Genomic DNA, 18,425 nt, shown 5'->3' with positions numbered 1-18,425 from the left:
ATATTTACATACAATTTATTGCTAGCAAAAACTTAAAAAAACAACATTATAAGTCAATCATTCCAGTTTTTTTTAAATTTGTAGCAATAAATTAGAAGTTTATTACAGCCAATAAATTTTAAATTTGAGTGATTATGTAGCAATACATTAGAAGTGTATTACAGCTTATATTCTAATTAGTTAATATAGGTCTACAGTACGGTTATACACAAGGTGCCAGTGAGAAGGGAATGAACTTCGGCAAGACTCGGTCCATCACAGACTGAAAGCCGGATAACACAGATATTAGAAACTTTTTTATAATTCCATTCGTCTGCGCATAAGGCTTGCAACACGAGACGCAGATCTCTTTTAAACTTAAAGGGGCACAATATAGGGTAGAACTTAAAGGGGCACACTATAGGGAATAACTTAAAGGTGCACCCTTTAGGGAAGAATTTAAAGGGGCACACTATAGGGAATAACTTAAAGGTGCACCCTTTAGGGTAAAACTTAAAGGGGAACAATATAGGGTAGAACGTAAAGGGGCACAATAAAGGGAAAATGCAAAAAAAAATGTTTTTTATAATGTTGAACTCATTTGACCTTAATGAACAAAAAACCCACAAAAACATATGATTTGTGTACAGATAAAAACACAGTATATTTTAACGCTGTTTTACCGGGTAATTTGTGACCACGTAGCTAGTAATTCAAAGCTCAACTTATGCCCTTTACAAACAAATTGAGGATGGATTTCATTTTGTTCATCATATGATGTGAAGTTATTTCGACGGCCTCCGATGAAATTTCATAAAAGAAGTATTATTATGTTAAGACCAGCATATTAATTTAAGTTTACTTAAATTGAAAGCAGTAATAACACACCAGCTATTGTACTTTCTTGGTACAGGCAAATAATAGAAGAAACTTGTTAATCATTGACAGTGTTTTTGATCGTATAATCATTATTGTTACCATTAACTACCCGCATTTCCATAATGTTTGATGTTCCATTTCTGACATTTATTGGTATCATAATTGTCTTTAAATGGGGATTAAGAATATTTATAACATCATGTAAGACCAATTAGTTCGTCAACAATCTGCTGACGAATATCTGGGACCATTAATATAACCCTTATCCTAGTTAAAATAAAATCTTTTTCACTTTCCTTTTAAAAAAATGTCACCTTAAAAATGATGAGACAGTTTTAGTATAAACTTGCATTCTTCACGTATTTGTCATTCGTTATATAGAAAACTACCGGCTGGCATTTCATCTTATCGACTGATAATCATAAGCCAAAATGTAAACATTGTGAAATGCTTCTGTAAGCTATAAACAATAGAATCATTATTTGTCATGATTTAATTGTTTCTTCCTTTTATGCAAGAAGATAGATAAGCTCCAAATTACAACAGCACGGTAAACATACCTTAGTCGGTACCTTTAATATATCATCATTTATATCATTTAAAGATGCACTTTTACTCCCAAATAAGATTTACCACAATTTATAAAATTGTTTTGATATACCAAAAAGCATAAATAAATGTAAATGTCGAAAACAATGGTTTTTATGAAGGACACCTAGTTTGATTTGGAAGAAAGGTGCAGAAAACATGGTATTTTTACCTTATGAGACTATAGTAGCAATTCATATTTTTTGCGTTTTTAGCTATTAAATACACGTTGGAAATCTTGTTATCAGTAATTAATACTTTCCATATATGCATTATTTAGTAAGTAGCTAAAGGTTTATCACTCAAAATTTATGTTTGTTATACATGTGTATGTAAAGAATTTGAATAAGAGTGTCACTTTAAGATTTTACCTTAACGATGTTCTATGATAATGCTATTAATAACAAAATCACACACACACAATGAAAGGGTTATGAATTAAAAGTCTCCAGGCTAAGTATACATTGACAATTATCATAATATGCTGTCAGATTCATTCATTGTAATCATCATTTTAGCGATTTCACACGGCGATCTATACGTTTGACATATTGTTATGAAACCTTTGTCAGCATATTTATGATATAGCTTGTATTGTTGAAAAAAAAGCATGATATTTAAATATACAGTGAACATTTCCATATTGCACAAACTGTAATTCTATCTTAGATTTTCTTTGTATGGGAGTATAAGATTGAATGTAGGTGAATCGAAGCCTAACTCGACAAAAATGGTGTGTTTTTATGGTTTTCAATATGTCTATTTTAGAATATGTTCATATTATTATTTTTACCAAATCACCGCCCTATGGGTTTGTAAATTGAATTCCATTTTAAAATAATCCTGTATCGTAATGTTATAATGTTCAACCTGAAAAAAACTTCCATCTCCCATTTATAATTCTTGATGTCATTCCTTAAGAATGCTGAAGTCATTTATGGTTGTTTAATAAACGGATTCAACCCTCTATTTTCCAGGAAACAAGATGGCAAATTGGCCCAGGGGCTACGGCTTGATCAGTGAGGTCAACAGCAGGGTATGTACATACAATTACCAATACAAAAGTGTTTTTGCTGTTAAATGTTTTTACCGTCTGTGCCTTCTTAAGTGGGGAAAATATCGATCGATTTTTTGATCGCGAGAGAGAGAGAGTGAGAGAGGGGGGGGGGGAGAGAGATTTGTTAATATTTAATGATTCAGGGACCCACCCTTTCCATTGCATATAAAGCCATCTCGGTAAAGTTAAATTATTTAGTGTCATATTTTGGTTATTTTTCTATATAATTTGTGAGAACTGAACTTCAACCAATATTTAAGTTAAAAGCACAAGTTTGGGAAAGAAAATTAAATAGCTTGTTACCGCCTGTGACTTTCCTACATATTTAATACTTGAATAACAACTGATCCCATTTATTTAGTGAAACGGGCCTCTATGGCTTTGTAGGGCCGGTAAACATCTAAATTCATTTCTTAACTAAACTTGATATTCTTAAGTTAACATTGTCAAACTAATGCATGTATTTCCAACAAATACATTATCGTATTAAGATTGGAATGACTCAAGATGTTTTTATGCATACCTGCCCAGGCACTCTTGCATCTCCGCGCATTCTCATTGTACAGGAGCGGATCCATTGTTTGTCTTTAGGTTAGGGTGGTTGTGTGGGGTTCGTAACATTCTTTCTCTCCTATATTAAAATAATAAGTAAACTTGGACGATTTCAGCCCCCCCCCCCCCACACACACACACTTCCCCTGGATTTGCTAGTATTTAATTGAATTTACTGCTCAATGTATTCAGAGATGACCAGTGCGATGAAGTAGGATAATTTTATTCTCCTAATTTGTGACCTTGCATTGGCGGAGACGGTAGACGGGTCTCACAATTGCTGTTATGGATGCCTATCGATTGTAATTATTGTAATGTAAATAATTAAGCAGTTAGAAATTAATCACTACGGTTTCTGTCATCGAACATAATTGCAAGATGATGCACCACCTACGGACCGTTGCAATCCATCAAATCGAATAAAAACAACTTCCAAATTAAGTACATATTTCCGTTAATGACCAGGAATTCATTCAATGTATAAAGTATATACAATAAAGTGAAACGCCTATCCGAGTATATGATCAATGGAGTTAATGTTAAGTATTGGGATTTCCGGAAGAATAGGAAGCGATTGTTTAACAATCTCTGTGGCCTTGTCCACTGATATTGATGAGCTTGAATACGATCTGTGTCGTTTAAAGCTGTCCCCTCACAGGTTGACCGCTTGACACATTGTTTGTCTTAAAATGAGCCGATTTTTGCATAAATGTCTGGAAACCAGTAATGTTAGACTGCTGACACAGGATCAGATCGCAGTTGATCATATTTATGTCCACGTAAATTTATATTTATGGCTAAAAGTGTTGCGGACGCTTTAAAGCTGCACACTCACAGATAGACCGCTTTGACAACTTTTTTTTATATTTTGTTTTCGAATGGGCCATTTTTTTATGTAAATCTCTGGAAACCAGTGATACAAGACTGCTGACAAAAGATCAGGCCGCGGTTTTCATAATTATGTTCGTAAATTTATATTTTATTGCTAAATGCGTTACTAACGCTTTAAGAATTATGAGTTTTTCGGCTTTTTTTCAAAACAATTGAGATCTCTTCTATGGTGAGTTATATTATATGACTGAATTGAAGGCATTCATACCAAAATAACCTGGTCAAAAATTAAAAAAGTCAAAACTATCAATTTGTGAGAGTGCAGCTTTAACTTGCGATATAGAAAGAAGAGGTAAGATTCCTTTGAGAGAAACGAACAATAAATTTGGTCACTGAATTGCCGACATAGAAATATAAAAGGTTGTCAATGATATGAATGGCATCATTGGACATTGACTCGATTATTTGTTTGAATATGGTGGTGCGAATCCACAAAAGGTTTCTGAAAACAAATTCGATTTTAGATAAAAGTTTTAAACACTCCGATTTTTCGAAATATCTTGAGAACCTCATAAAAGAATCAAGCTAACTTATTTATTATTGATTTGGTATAAAATGGGATATATTTGAGATTTAAAGAAGAAATCGGTTTCAAACATTATTATGATAAACTATGTTTTGGTTTATAAAATCAAGTTAAAGGAAGTTATCTGTCAAGATGAAATATGAGACTTAAACCTGTTATGCTTCTGATTTTCAAGATATTAGGGCCAAGATGAAGTGTTTGGTTCTCATGGCGTACGAATTATGTTAATTACTTATAAACGTCTTCATCTGCTCACGTATGCCATTTATCAGCATGGACGGTATTGAAGTATTTACAAGTCTATCATACTGCATAAACATCTCAATCTAAATGCCATTAACCCCCATTTTCACTCTACAGATAAACAAAAAGTACAGTTTCGAGTTGGAGCAGGAGGCCCGACAGTGGATGGAGGCAGTGTTACAGAGACCATTAGTAGAGGTACGTCAGGCCAGATTGGGCGTCTCTAATTGAACAAATAGCCTCACACATTCAATTTAAGGTGAAATCGTATTTGATCGTGTGTTCATGCGTTATGCACACAGTAGTGCACGGGAGCGAATTCCATGAACCGCGCTATTTTAAGCTTCTTTAGAAGTTTGCAAGGGCACCCTTATGCGTTCACTGCAGCATGAACACACGAAGAATTTCGATCAATCCTTATTTATATTAATAAGTATTCATCACCATTAAAATTAGGAGCATCTTCTGCAATTGAGTATTAAAGAAAAGCTAACGACCGTCCGACATCATACGTTTGTAAAAGGGAATAGCCGATAATTGTAACGTCGTATATTTACACCTCAACTTCCATTCCCTAAATAAACTGCCTTTCGGCAATGAACGCAACATCTTCGGATATGTTCGGATCGCAATTCATCGCATAACAATATACATGAAAACTATTGATCTTGTTAGTGTTTGTATTGTGTCAGCAGATCCCGTAAAATATAAATCAACATTTTAGAAAGTGTTAATTTATTATCTTTTAAATGTATTGTTGCCATAAGTGCTTAAATTTTACGTTTAAAAGTGTTTTCAAGTGGTTGATCTTTTCCCGCGTTATTGTGACGTCATTTGAAAAAAAATGTTTCCGGTTACAGTCGGGTCGTTTTATTTTCAGAATGGGTATGAAAGGATTAATGAATAGTTTTCTTAAATGAAATGAAGTATTTTTTAACAATTATTGAATGAAATAAGGAACTATTGGTGTAAATATAAGTAATGAATTGCGGGGTTTGTGTCAAAAGTCTCTGTATATCATGGAATGAGCTCCAGGATGTGTCAACGATAGACCCACTCCTCTATACATTGAGAACTGTGTCTGACCTCTTTAATCATAAGCAAGAAAATTATTAAATGCAAAAAAAAACAAGTCATAATCTGTCCTTTATAGATCACATTGCATGTCCTCTGACAAAGAATAGCCTAATTCAGAACGTTTCATTCTAACACATATTTGTTTCTCACACACAGTAATTGATCAACGCCGAATGGTTCCCATTTCAGGGTGAAGATTCCGATACCCCATTGGGCGAGGAAAAATTCCAGGCGGCCCTAAAAGATGGAGTTTTATTATGCGAGTAGGTAGTTTTTCACCAATTGCAAATTACTCCTGTCCTCTAAAGGTTCTTGCTGTCCACCTTATTTAAAAACAACAACAACCGGTTATGTCACAGCCCATGGAAGCGTTGCGTAAAATCTTGAACTGTGGGCTCCACTACACACTGTTTATAATTGCATAAATCATATTATACAGTGCTTATTTCAATACTACTAGCTACTTTTAGTTTCAAAATTATGTATATTTATTATTTTTTGACTTTGTCAAACTAAAGGGCATAGCAGTGTGAAGTGAAAGGGTTGGAGGGTGCTGGGAAAGGCAGCGGGGTGGCTCTCCCTGCTATTTAGACCTTAAGAGCACGGCTATACATGTTAACAGTACCGATACTCATAAGTGCGCTTAACAACCCCATTACCCTGTCAATCCCATAACCCTGTAAACCCCATAACCCTGTTAATCCCTTTACCCTGTTACCCCATAACTATGTTAACCCCATTACCCTGTTAACCCCATAACCCTTGTTACCCCAAATCTCGGTTAACCCTATTACTCTGTTAACCCCATTACACTGTTAATCCCATAACCCTTGTAACCACATAACTATGTCAACCCCATAACTCTGTTAACCCAATAACCCTGTTAGCCCCACAACTATGTCAATCCCATAACCATGTTAACCCCATAACTCTGGTAACCCCATAACCATGTTAACCCTTGTAACCCCATAACTATGTCAACTTTATAACTATGTCAAGCCCATAACTCTGTTAACCCCATAACTCTGTTAACCCAATAACCCTGGTAACCCCACAACTATGTCAATCCCATAACCATGTTAACCCCATAACTCTGTCAATCCCATAACCATGTTAACCCTTGTAACCCCATAACTATGTCAACCCTATAACTATGTCAAGCCCATAACTCTGTTAACCCCATAACTCTGTTAACCCAATAGCCCTGTTAACCCCACAACTATGTCAATCCCATAACCATGTTAACCCCATAACTCTGTTAACCCCATAACTCTGTTAACCCCATAACTCTATTAACCCCATAATTCTGTTAACTCCATAACATTGTTAACCCCATAACTCTATCAACCCATAACTCTATCAACCCATAACTCTATCAACCCCATAACTCGGTTAACCCAATAATTCTGTCAACCCTATAACTATGTTAACCCCATAACTTTGTTAACCCCATAAATCTGTCAACCCCATTACTCAGTTAACCATTGTTAAGTTATGCTCCTTGATCGAAGGGCGTTAACATCCACTTGTGGTGCTGAAGATAATATTAGTGTTGTTGTCTTGTCATAGTGCCAGAGCTGAATACGAATGAAGTACGTCTTATTATTGAAACATAAAATTTAGCTCCTCTATATACTGCCTTGCCGAAAATGAAAATTAATAGGACTGTCTCGTACATAGACACGTTGTTGGTGAAAACAATGTTGAAATTGAGGAATTATACTTTCTTTCGTGAACACACACTGCCAGATACTCATTCGAGCTCTTATCTAAACTCTTGATGTTGTTTTATCATTGTAAAACGCCTTTTGTTCATATTTCTCACGATGTTTCCTTTTCCAATATTTGTCCTTTAAAAGCCTGAACGATATTCATTTTATATTTCTTCCTGTTTAACTATACCATTTCTATCAATCTCCTACGCGCAATTGTGCGTACATCAGCAAATTTATATTTTTCACTTATTATTATCATCAAAAACCGAAGGAATGGTCAAATATACTTAAAACCAATGTTCAGTGGTTAAACTATTATAGCTTTGTTCAATTCAATTATATTTTAAATGTGATTAAGAAACGGATAAGGCCCATATCTCAATAGAAAAGTCAATGAAACTAAACTGATATATACACTTCAGTAGCTTTTTGAGGTTAATGTATATCTTAGTTCAAAAGTAATAATATATTTTTTCGCATGTCGAAGAAACTCTTTTTAAACCGAAATGTATTCGAACAATTATGGAAGAGTATACTGTAAATACACATGATGTGATCATGTAGGCATGTCGACTTGTTATATGTCGATTTGCGAGTTATAACACATGTCGACATAATTAATGTAAAAGTGGTATTATACCTCACAGGTCGACATGACTACATGAGCACATCATCTGTATACACGATATACATGATCCCACATCTGTATACTCGATATACATGATCACATCATCTGTATACACGATATACATGATCCCACATCTGTATACTCGATATACATGATCCCACATCTGTATTCTCGATATACATGATCCCACATCTGTATACTCGATATACATGATCACATCATCTGTATACACGATATACATGATCCCACATCTGTATACTCGATACACATGATCCCACATCTGTATACTCGATATACATGATCACATCATCTGTATACACGATATACATGATCACATCATCTGTATATACGATATACATGATCACATCATCTGTATATACGATATACATGATCACATCATCTGTATATACGATATACATGATCACATCATCTGTATACACGATATACATGATCACATCATCTGTATATACGATATACATGATCACATCATCTGTATACACGATACATATGATCACACCATCTGTATACACGATATACATGATCCCACATCTGCGTACACGATCTAAATAACTACACCATCTGTATACACGATATACATGACTACACCATCTGTATACACGATATACATGATCACATTATCTGTATACATGATATACATGACCACATCATCTGTATACACGATATACATGACTACACCATCTTTATACACGATATACATGACTACACAATCTGTATACACGATATACATGACTACACAATCTGTTTACACAATATACATGACCACACCATCTGTATACACGATATACATGATCATATCATCTGTATACACGATATACATGATCACACCATCTGTATACACGATATACATGACCACACCAGCAGCTTAAACGACACACATGATCACACCATCTGTGTACACGATACACATGATCACATAATCTGTATACACGATGTACATACTCATTCCATCTGTATACACGATACACATAATCACACCATCTGTATACACGATACACATGATCATTCCATCTGTATACACGATATACATGATCATTCCGTCTGTATACACGATATACACGATCATTCCATCTGTATACACGATATACACGATCATTCCATCTGTATACACGATATACATGATCATTCCATCTGTATACACGATATACATGATCATTCCGTCTGTATACACGATATACACGATCATTCCATCTGTATACACGATATACACGATCATTCCATTTGTATACACGATACACATGGTCATTCCATCTGTATACACGATATACATGATCATTCCATCTGTATACACGATATACACGATCATTCCATCTGTATACACGATATACATGATCACATCATCTGTATACACGATATACGATATACATGGTCATTCCATCTGTATACACGATATACATGATCACACCATCTTTATACAAAATATACATGATCACACCATCTGTATATACGATACACATGATCACATCATCTGTATACACGGTATTCATGACTACACCATCTGTATACACGATATACATGATCACATCATCTGTATACACGATATACGATATACATAATCACATCACAGTGCTCAAGCCATGATTTGAAATGGGCAGGGTGCTAGGTCAAAAAGGGCACTTGTGATGCACATTGAATGAGCCTGAATTGCGCACTCGCAAGGGCCAATGTTTCATTCTAATTGTGTATGTGTTGTTACTAGTTTCAATACTAATATAGTTTGTGATGAATACCTTAGCTGTTTTTTATACTTTAGTGTCAAAACTAGGTTTATTTATTAGTTTTATACTTATATCTGAAAACTGACTCTGTCAAAAAAGACAGCAGGGTACTGGAAAAGTGCAACAGGGTGCCCCAGCCTGATATTTAGGCCTAGCTGGAGCACTTCACGATCTGTATACACGATATTCATCATAACACCATCAATATACAAGATAGACTCTTCCATACCTCCGTAAATGTTTGCTTGTTTTTATTGCTTTCATACTTGAGTTTTCGTTTTAATTTCCTGTTACCATATTTAAGTTTTTGCCACAAAGTGCTTTTAAGGATGTAAATGAATAAAGTAAATAACAAGCACCACTTAACATGAAGATGTGAGATCTGTCAATTATACATTATATACAATGTGTCACTCAGCTATTTACTATTATTTATAGAGTTAATATTTGCGTAACACATTGCAAATTCAAATTTAGACTTTCACTTAACAGGTTACGTAATCTAGTTTTCTGAAAATTATATCATAAAAGCTAAACTTAATACGGTTTTAAAGCTGCACTCTCACAGATTGTCAAATTTGACAACCTTTTCATTTATTTATTGTCTCAAAATCAGCTGATGTTGGCATCAACGCTTTCAATTCAGTCATATTTGCTAACTCACAATAAAACATATCTCAAATGTTTGAAAAACTGCCGAATATTTTTTAAAGCGTTAGTAACGCTTTGAGCCATTAAACATTATTTTTTGAACGGAAATATTAAAAACTGCGATCTGATCTTTCATCAGCACTCTTATATTACTGGTTTTAATAAATTAACCCAAATTTTACCCCGTTCCAAGACAAAAATACGTTTTCAAAGCGATCAATCTCTGTGAGTTCAGCTTTAAAGTATGAACAAGAAGATTTTAAAGATTTAAATGGGAAGACATCCTTTTTTTGTAAAGATAATATAAAACATTAAGATATGTAAACATGGCGAGTCCAAAACCAATATTCATGGCTCCTTTTTAACTGACGCGATGGGGTCGGGCAATTCTGAAACTTTGGGCATAACCAAAAGCACGCTCTTGTTGTTCATATACAACTTAGAGCACGTGTGTCTAACTTCACGGCGCATATACTGCTAAAAAGAAAAAAAATGATAACGATATAATTGCGAAAAAAATATTTCGTATGTTGAGAAAAGTAAACACAGTAAAATGTGGAGTTTTCTACCATCCTTTATGGCTCCTTTTACGCTCACGATGGAGTTGAGCAAAACTCGAACCGTTGGCAATAACCTAAACACGATCAAGTTGTTCACATGCAACTAAGAGCCCATGTGTCCAATGTCATGGCAAATATATGTATAGCAAGTCGCATAAGTCTGGTAAAAATGTCGAGTTGTGGCCCTTGACTGGCAAAAAACGTACGAGAGTTGACACCCGCTTGTGGTTTTCTTGTTTTTGGAGTATTATTAGCATTATTCTGCTTAAACCTAATATATTATCTTTATTTTCATCTAGATTAATGAACACTCTAAAGCCAGGGGCAATCAAGAAGATCCACCGGGTGGCGTCTGGCAGTTTCAAGCAGTTCCGGGACATGGAGAACATCGAGAATTTCCTGAATGCCATCGTGGCGTACGGTGTCGCCGTCACCGACAAGTTCGGTACCGCCAACCTCACAGACAGAAACAACGGCATGGCCATCGTTCTTAACTGTATACACGCCGTGGGACGGGCGGTAAGTTGTTTTATGGGTTTAGTTGTTTTATGGGTATGTGATAAAGCCTACTATAATCCTCAAGGGAATTATGGAATAAATTAAGAGTCCCTGGATACACAGCCGGCATGGTCATTGGCCTTTACTGTGAATCTGATGTTGTCTTAACATTGAGAGGTGCTATGTTCCAATTATCGTTGGGATTTAGGCGGAAGGAAGCAGCTTGAGGGTGTTGTTTTTTTGACAGCCATGGCCTCAGTAGTGTTTAATAGAATACGAGCGCAATGTGTCCCGAAGACGGCTAATGTCGGATAGAACTGTAGCTCAATGTGTCTGAAAGACGGCTGGTGTTGAATACTAGTATAACGCGTGTTTGAACGCTAGCTTATTGTATCCCAAAGATGGCTAGTATTTGAATGCTATATCATTGTGTCCCGAAGATGGCTGGTGTTTGAATGCTATATCATTGTGTCCCGAAGATGGCTGGTGTTTGAATGCTATATCATTGTGTCCCGAAGATGGCTAGTATTTGAATGCTATATCATTGTGTCCCGAAGATGGCTGGTGTTTGAATGCTATATCACTGTGTCCCGAAGATGACTAGTATTTGAATGCTATATCATTGTGTCCCGAAGATGGCTGGTGTTTGAACGCTAGTTCATTGTGTCCCGAAGAAGGCTGGTGTTTGAACGCTAGTTCATTGTGTCCCGAAGATGGCTGGTGTTTGAACGCTAGTTCATTGTGTCCCGAAGATGGCTGGTGTTTGAACGCTAGTTCATTGTGTCCCGAAGATGGCTGGTGTTTGAACGCTAGTTCATTGTGTCCCGAAGATGGCTGGTGTTTGAACGCTAGTTCATTGTGTCCCGAAGATGGCTGGTGTTTGAACGCTAGTTCATTGTGTCCCGAAGATGGCTGGTGTTTGAACGCTAGTTCATTGTGTCCCGAAGATGGCTGGTGTTTAAACGCTAGTTCATTGTGTCCCGAAGATGGCTGGTGTTTGAACGCTAGTTCATTGTGTCCCGAAGATGGCTGGTGTTTGAACGCTAGTTCATTGTGTCCCGAAGATGGCTGGTGTTTGAACGCTATATCATTGTGTCCCGAAGATGGCTGGTGTTTGAACGCTATATCATTGTGTCCCGAAGATGGCTGGTGTTTGAACGCTATATCATTGTGTCCCCAAGATGGCTGGTGTTTGAACGCTAGTTCATTGCGTCAAAAGACGGCTATTGCTTGAACGCTAGCACACTGTCTCCTAAAAACGGAGGTCCTAAATATAGAACGCTAGATGAAAGTGTCCTAAACACGGCTCATGTTCGATAGAACGCTTGCGCATAGTGTCCCTCAGACGGCTGGTGTTGGATATAACGCTAGCTCAGTATCTTGCTAAGATGGCTGGTATTGGATATAACGCTAGCTCATTGTGTCCCTCAGACGGCTGGTGTTGGATATAACGCTAGCTCAGTATCTTGCTAAGATGGCTGGTATTGGATATAACGCTAGCTCATTGTGTCCCTCAGACGGGTGGTGTTGGATATAACGCTAGCCCAGTATCTTGCTAAGATGGCTAGTATTGGATGGAACGCTAGCTCATTGTGTCCCTCTGTTGACTGGTGTTGGATATAACGCTAGCCCAGTATCTTGCTAAGATGGCTGGTATTGGATGGAACGCTAGCTCATTGTGTCCCTCAGACGGGTGGTGTTGGATATATCGCTAGCTCAGTATCTTGCTAAGATGGCTGGTATTGGATGGAACGCTAGCTCATTGTGTCCCTCAGACGGCTGGTGTTGGATATAGCGCTAGCTCAGTATCTTGCTAAGATGGCTGGTATTGGATGGAACGCTAGCTCATTGTGTCCCTCAGACGGCTGGTGTTAGATATAACGCTAGCTCATTGTTTCCCTCAGACGGGTGGTGTTGGATATATCGCTAGCTCAGTATCTTGCTAAGATGGCTGGTATTGGATGGAACGCTAGCTCATTGTGTCCCTCAGACGGCTGGTGTTGGATATAGCGCTAGCTCAGTATCTTGCTAAGATGGCTGGTATTGGATGGAACGCTAGCTCATTGTGTCCCTCAGACGGCTGGTGTTAGATATAACGCTAGCTCATTGTTTCCCTCAGACGGGTGGTGTTGGATATATCGCTAGCTCAGTATCTTGCTAAGATGGCTGGTATTGGATGGAACGCTAGCTCAGTGTGTCTCTCAGACGGGTGGTGTTCAATAGAACACTAGCACAGTGTGACCCTAAGATAGCTGGTCTTCGATATAACGCTAGCTCAATGTGTACCATAGACGGCTATTGTTCGATAGAACCCTAGCTCATGGTGTCCGAAGATGGCTGATGTTGGATAGAATGTGAAGTTTGTCTGTCCCAAAGACGACTGGTGTTTGATGTAACTCTATATCAATGTGTCCCTTTAAAGATGGCTTGTGTTGGATAGAATGTTAGCACATGGTGTCCGAAGATAGCTGGTGTTGGATAGAATGTAAAGTTTGCCTGTCCCAAAGACGACCGGTGTTTGATATAACTCTATATTAATGTGTCCCTTTAAAGATGGCTTGTGTTGGATATAATGTTAGCTTAGTTTGTATCAAAGACGGCTATTGTTCGATAGAACGTTAGCTCAATGTGACCAAGCGGCAGCAAATGTATGAACGCTATGTCTTGGTGTTTTTCAAAGACGGCTGGTGTTTGGTAGAAACCTAGCGCAACGTGTCTCCCGGAGGGCTAGTCGTTTTCTTACATTGAGAGATGTATATGCGTTCGATTATGTAGGGATTTGAATATATTTTGTGGCAGGGGATTGGACATTTTCCTTACTGCATGTATAGGAACAATGGGTTCAGCAGTGTGTTGTGCAGTGAGTCTTTAAGAAATCGAACTTGTCCTCTTTCTCCTTTATCCTTTATTAAGTTGGGTACAAAATACGAAGAATTATGTCCATACAATGTCCTTAAATTAATTAATCTTTCGTTGTTTGACTGCAGGCCCAGAAGAACGGTTTCGAAGGTCCCACTCTTGGACCAAAAGAATCGCAGTACAACCCAAGAAACTTCGACGAGGAAACGTTACATGCAGGTTTGTGGATATGGAACATGAATTCGTTGATTATGGTTGTGTTAATGATGTGATAACGTCATTGATTCAATGGAATCTGACATGGACTGTGTGTATTCAAGTTGATTGTGACCTTAGATTTTAAATCTTAACCTGTCCTGATAGTCCAATCGGAATGTTCAACTACATGTACGTCATTCTGAGTATGATGTCCGTCCGTAAAGATTTTTGTTCGATCCACAGACTTGACACTTATTTGAAACTAATCTTGTTAGATTTAGAATGTTTTCATATTTACATTCAATTTATTACTAGCAAGAACTTTAAAATAAAAGAAGCCAAAACATTTTGAGGTATAAGTCAATCACCCCAGTTTTTCAAATTTTAGTGATTATGTAGCAACTCTCAGAAAATGAAATAAATTAGAGGTGTCTTACAGCTAATATTCTTATGCAAATTTCAAAAAGCAATGTGAAACAATTCTTTTTTCCAGGCCAAAAGATGATAGGTCTACAGTACGGTTATACACAAGGTGCCAGTCAGAAGGGAATGAACTTCGGCAAGACTCGGTCCATCACGGACTGATAGCCGGATAACACAGATATTAGAAACTTTTTTACAATTCCACTCGTCTGCGTTTTCATGTGAAGCATTTTCATGTGAAGCATAAGGCTTGCAACACGTGACACAGATCTCTTTTAAACTTAAAGGGGCACACTATAGGGAAGATGCAAACAATATTTTTATAATGTATTGAATGAACAAAAAAAAACCACACATGATTTGTGTACAATAAAAAACTCTATTTTGGCACTGTTTTTACCGGGGAATTCGAAAACCCCATTTATATTATGTCATATAAAAGAAATTAAGGATGAATTTCATTTTGTTATAAGATGTAGTTGTTTCGATGACCTTCGATGAAATTTCATAAAAAGTATTTTTATGTTGAGCCAAGCGTGTTTAAGTTTACTCAACTTGTTAGTAGAAATAACAAACCAAATATTGTAAATTTATGTAATTCCTTGGAACAGGCAAATAAAAAACATGTTAATCAATGCTATTGCTTAAGTTTTGATCGTATAATGCAGTGCCGTAGCTACACTGAGGCACACCGGGGCAGCTGCCTCGGTGTTTTATTGAGCATTTAATAATTTCTATAGCTCTAAAAATAACTCTTTTCGATTCACTTCATTTTCCTCAATGTACACAAACCATCGAACAAACATACTCCAGAATGCAGGAAATCGCTTCTTGCAAAAAAATAATTCCGGGGGGGGGGGGATAGATCGTTTTACCTCGGTGTTTTTATAAGTCTGGCTACGGCACTGTAATGTGTCTAATTAACAAGCTATACAGCTTTTTAAATCCAGTAGTATTTACAATATTGCTAAACATGAACATTCTCCATATTCCTTATCTATATTTGAGTTTTTATTGATATTGGCTACCTTGTCACAACGATCACATGCATCGACATCTTGTTTACTTGTATATTGTTTCACCAGATGCTTTGTTGTATAAGTCGAAATAACCTTCTGTTCTGTTCTGTTTTACAAAGACTAATAACTGTGCACGAATCGTATCCTTTTTTGTTTCGATCATTAAGTCAAATAAGTTAAACATAATAATGCATTAAAATAAATATATATATTTTTTGCAATTTTCAAATGTAAGCCTATATTGTGTCCATTTAAGTGCGTGTTATGGAAAAGGCATGAGTATTTGTTCTTAGTTTACTTGTATTTAGGACAGTGTTACACGTACTCACCAAATTTCACCTGTAACAGTCCTTCAATGATATGTTTAACAGAAAATATGCATTATGATATGAAAATTTTCGACGTATATAGATCTGATGAGTTTTTTTTCTGTATAAAAAAAACAAATATAATTTAATAATCAAGCGATATTATTTTTTAAAACTTGTTTCGTCATATTTTGTCGCTGGGTGAAGGTTGGTACGAAAATGAGTATTTTCTTAAATTCAGAATCATAGCTATTTTTCTCAAATAAATTTAAGCGTAAGATATAAATTGTCGTGTGAAAACTCCAAACATTTGTAGAAATAGCAAGATAAATCATGAACGTAATTGTTTTGTTTCAACCATATTATTTTAGAGACTTTTCCGAACGCTGTCAGCGACAAGAATTGACATTGACATTTTCATTGTAAAAAAAAACTCTTGCTTGCTATGAAAAAATGTATACAGCAATGTGCAATGTATCTACATGCTTCGCAAATGTGTTGGTTATGTTTATGTATGCTTGAATGATTGTCGTCCTCAAAGCTGCACTCTCACAGATTGAACTTATGACAATTTTATTTTTATTTTTTGTCTTGGAATTAGCCATTTTTTGCGTAAATATCTAAAAACCAGTGATACACGACTGCTGACAAAATATCAGATTGCAGGTTTTGATATTAACGTTTGAAAATTGATAATGAGAAATGAGTTTTCGGCATTTATAACTTAATTGAAGGCATCTTAACCAAAATCAGCTCATTCCGAGACAAAAACTTAAAAAGATCAAAACTGCCAATCTGTGTGGGTGCAGCTTTAATAAACACTTGATTTAGGTTAAAATCTAATATGTATACAGTTGTCTTAAATTTTGTTAAATCAACGAATTATTGTTACATTTTTAACAAACTCAGAAATCTCAAGCTGTTGAGAATCTCAATTACTTCCGTATTTAATGTTTCTTGTTTTGTACAAATTATATAAAGTTATGCTGATAATTCTGAAGATAAGAACATCACAGCTTGCCGTGAAGGACTTTCTGTAAAACTGTCCACTTCAGTCGATATTTTATGAATTATGCACCTGTTTTGTCTTAGATTTATTACTCATTGTCACATTGTCATACATTTTGTAACCGTTTGTTGAACTTAGGATGTTATTTTATACATGTTAGGTAGGGAATATAATGTACCAAATAAAAGAAGTAATTATTCCGTATTTGTTTGCTTTTTATTATAGAATTACTCAGCGTCGTTTGCGTAGCACATTTCGTAAACTGAATTAAAGGAATTAAGCACTCTTACAACAACAGGATATCATCAATGGGCTGATTGTTTATAAATATAAGTTAACAACGTTGTTAACGGAATCGTTGTTGACTTTAAAAGCGTAAAATAGTTAACGATGTACTCATATATTTAAATAAAACAATTACAGCTGAAGCCGTTGTCTCAAATCTTGTTTGAAATACAACAGATCACAAGTGGAACCTTTAACATTTCCTGGCTCCAATTTCTCCAAACATCCTAAGTCCCTTATAACAGGATTAAGCTAATCTCATTATTTTTGGTTTTCAGGTAATTGCGTAATTTTAACTTCTTTAAGAGTTTTTTTCACTTTAGATAGAAATTATCTTAATGATAATCACAATACACCATTTTTCATTTATCAAATTTTAATTTAAGTATGTATTTTGGCTAATTGAAATAAGCTACTTAAGCCTGTTAAGCTTAAGAAGTTTCGAGAAATTGGGGCCAGAGAGCAGAAACGAATTGTAGTTTAACATTGATGACGTTAAACACGTTTTTAACTGTAACAAAGGTTCTCAACAATCGGTCCGACCCACGTCATTTGTCGGTAAAATGAAGGTCGCAACAGTGTTTGCGGTAAAACAGGTTAAATTTGAGAGCGTTGGATAAACGTTTTAGATAATAGTTGTAATTGCCATCCATAAATCAACCGTTTGGATCTTGTGTGACCTGTATTGATTCAACTAGAGTGTGGTTAAACATTAGAATTGGTTATACATAAACTCAAAAAAGA

General features: G+C 36.0%; 1 protein-coding gene across 1 annotated transcript; it reads left to right on the top strand.

Annotated features, from left to right (window-relative positions):
- The first annotated feature begins 2,431 nt into the window (after positions 1 to 2,431).
- Positions 2,432 to 17,596, top strand: LOC128229336 (myophilin-like). The gene is made up of 6 exons (XM_052941208.1): positions 2,432 to 2,482; positions 4,833 to 4,913; positions 5,982 to 6,055; positions 11,382 to 11,601; positions 14,568 to 14,658; positions 15,131 to 17,596. Exons 1-6 carry the CDS (start codon positions 2,432 to 2,434, stop codon positions 15,220 to 15,222), a joined length of 609 nt encoding a protein of 202 aa, XP_052797168.1. The 3' UTR covers positions 15,223 to 17,596.
- The last annotated feature ends 829 nt before the right edge of the window (positions 17,597 to 18,425 follow it).

This window comes from Mya arenaria, chromosome 3 (assembly GCF_026914265.1).
Source record: "Mya arenaria isolate MELC-2E11 chromosome 3, ASM2691426v1".
NCBI classification, from domain to species: domain Eukaryota; kingdom Metazoa; phylum Mollusca; class Bivalvia; order Myida; family Myidae; genus Mya; species Mya arenaria.
The sequence above is the reverse complement of the archived record's forward strand: the minus strand, read 5'-3'. Positions and strand labels throughout refer to the sequence as shown.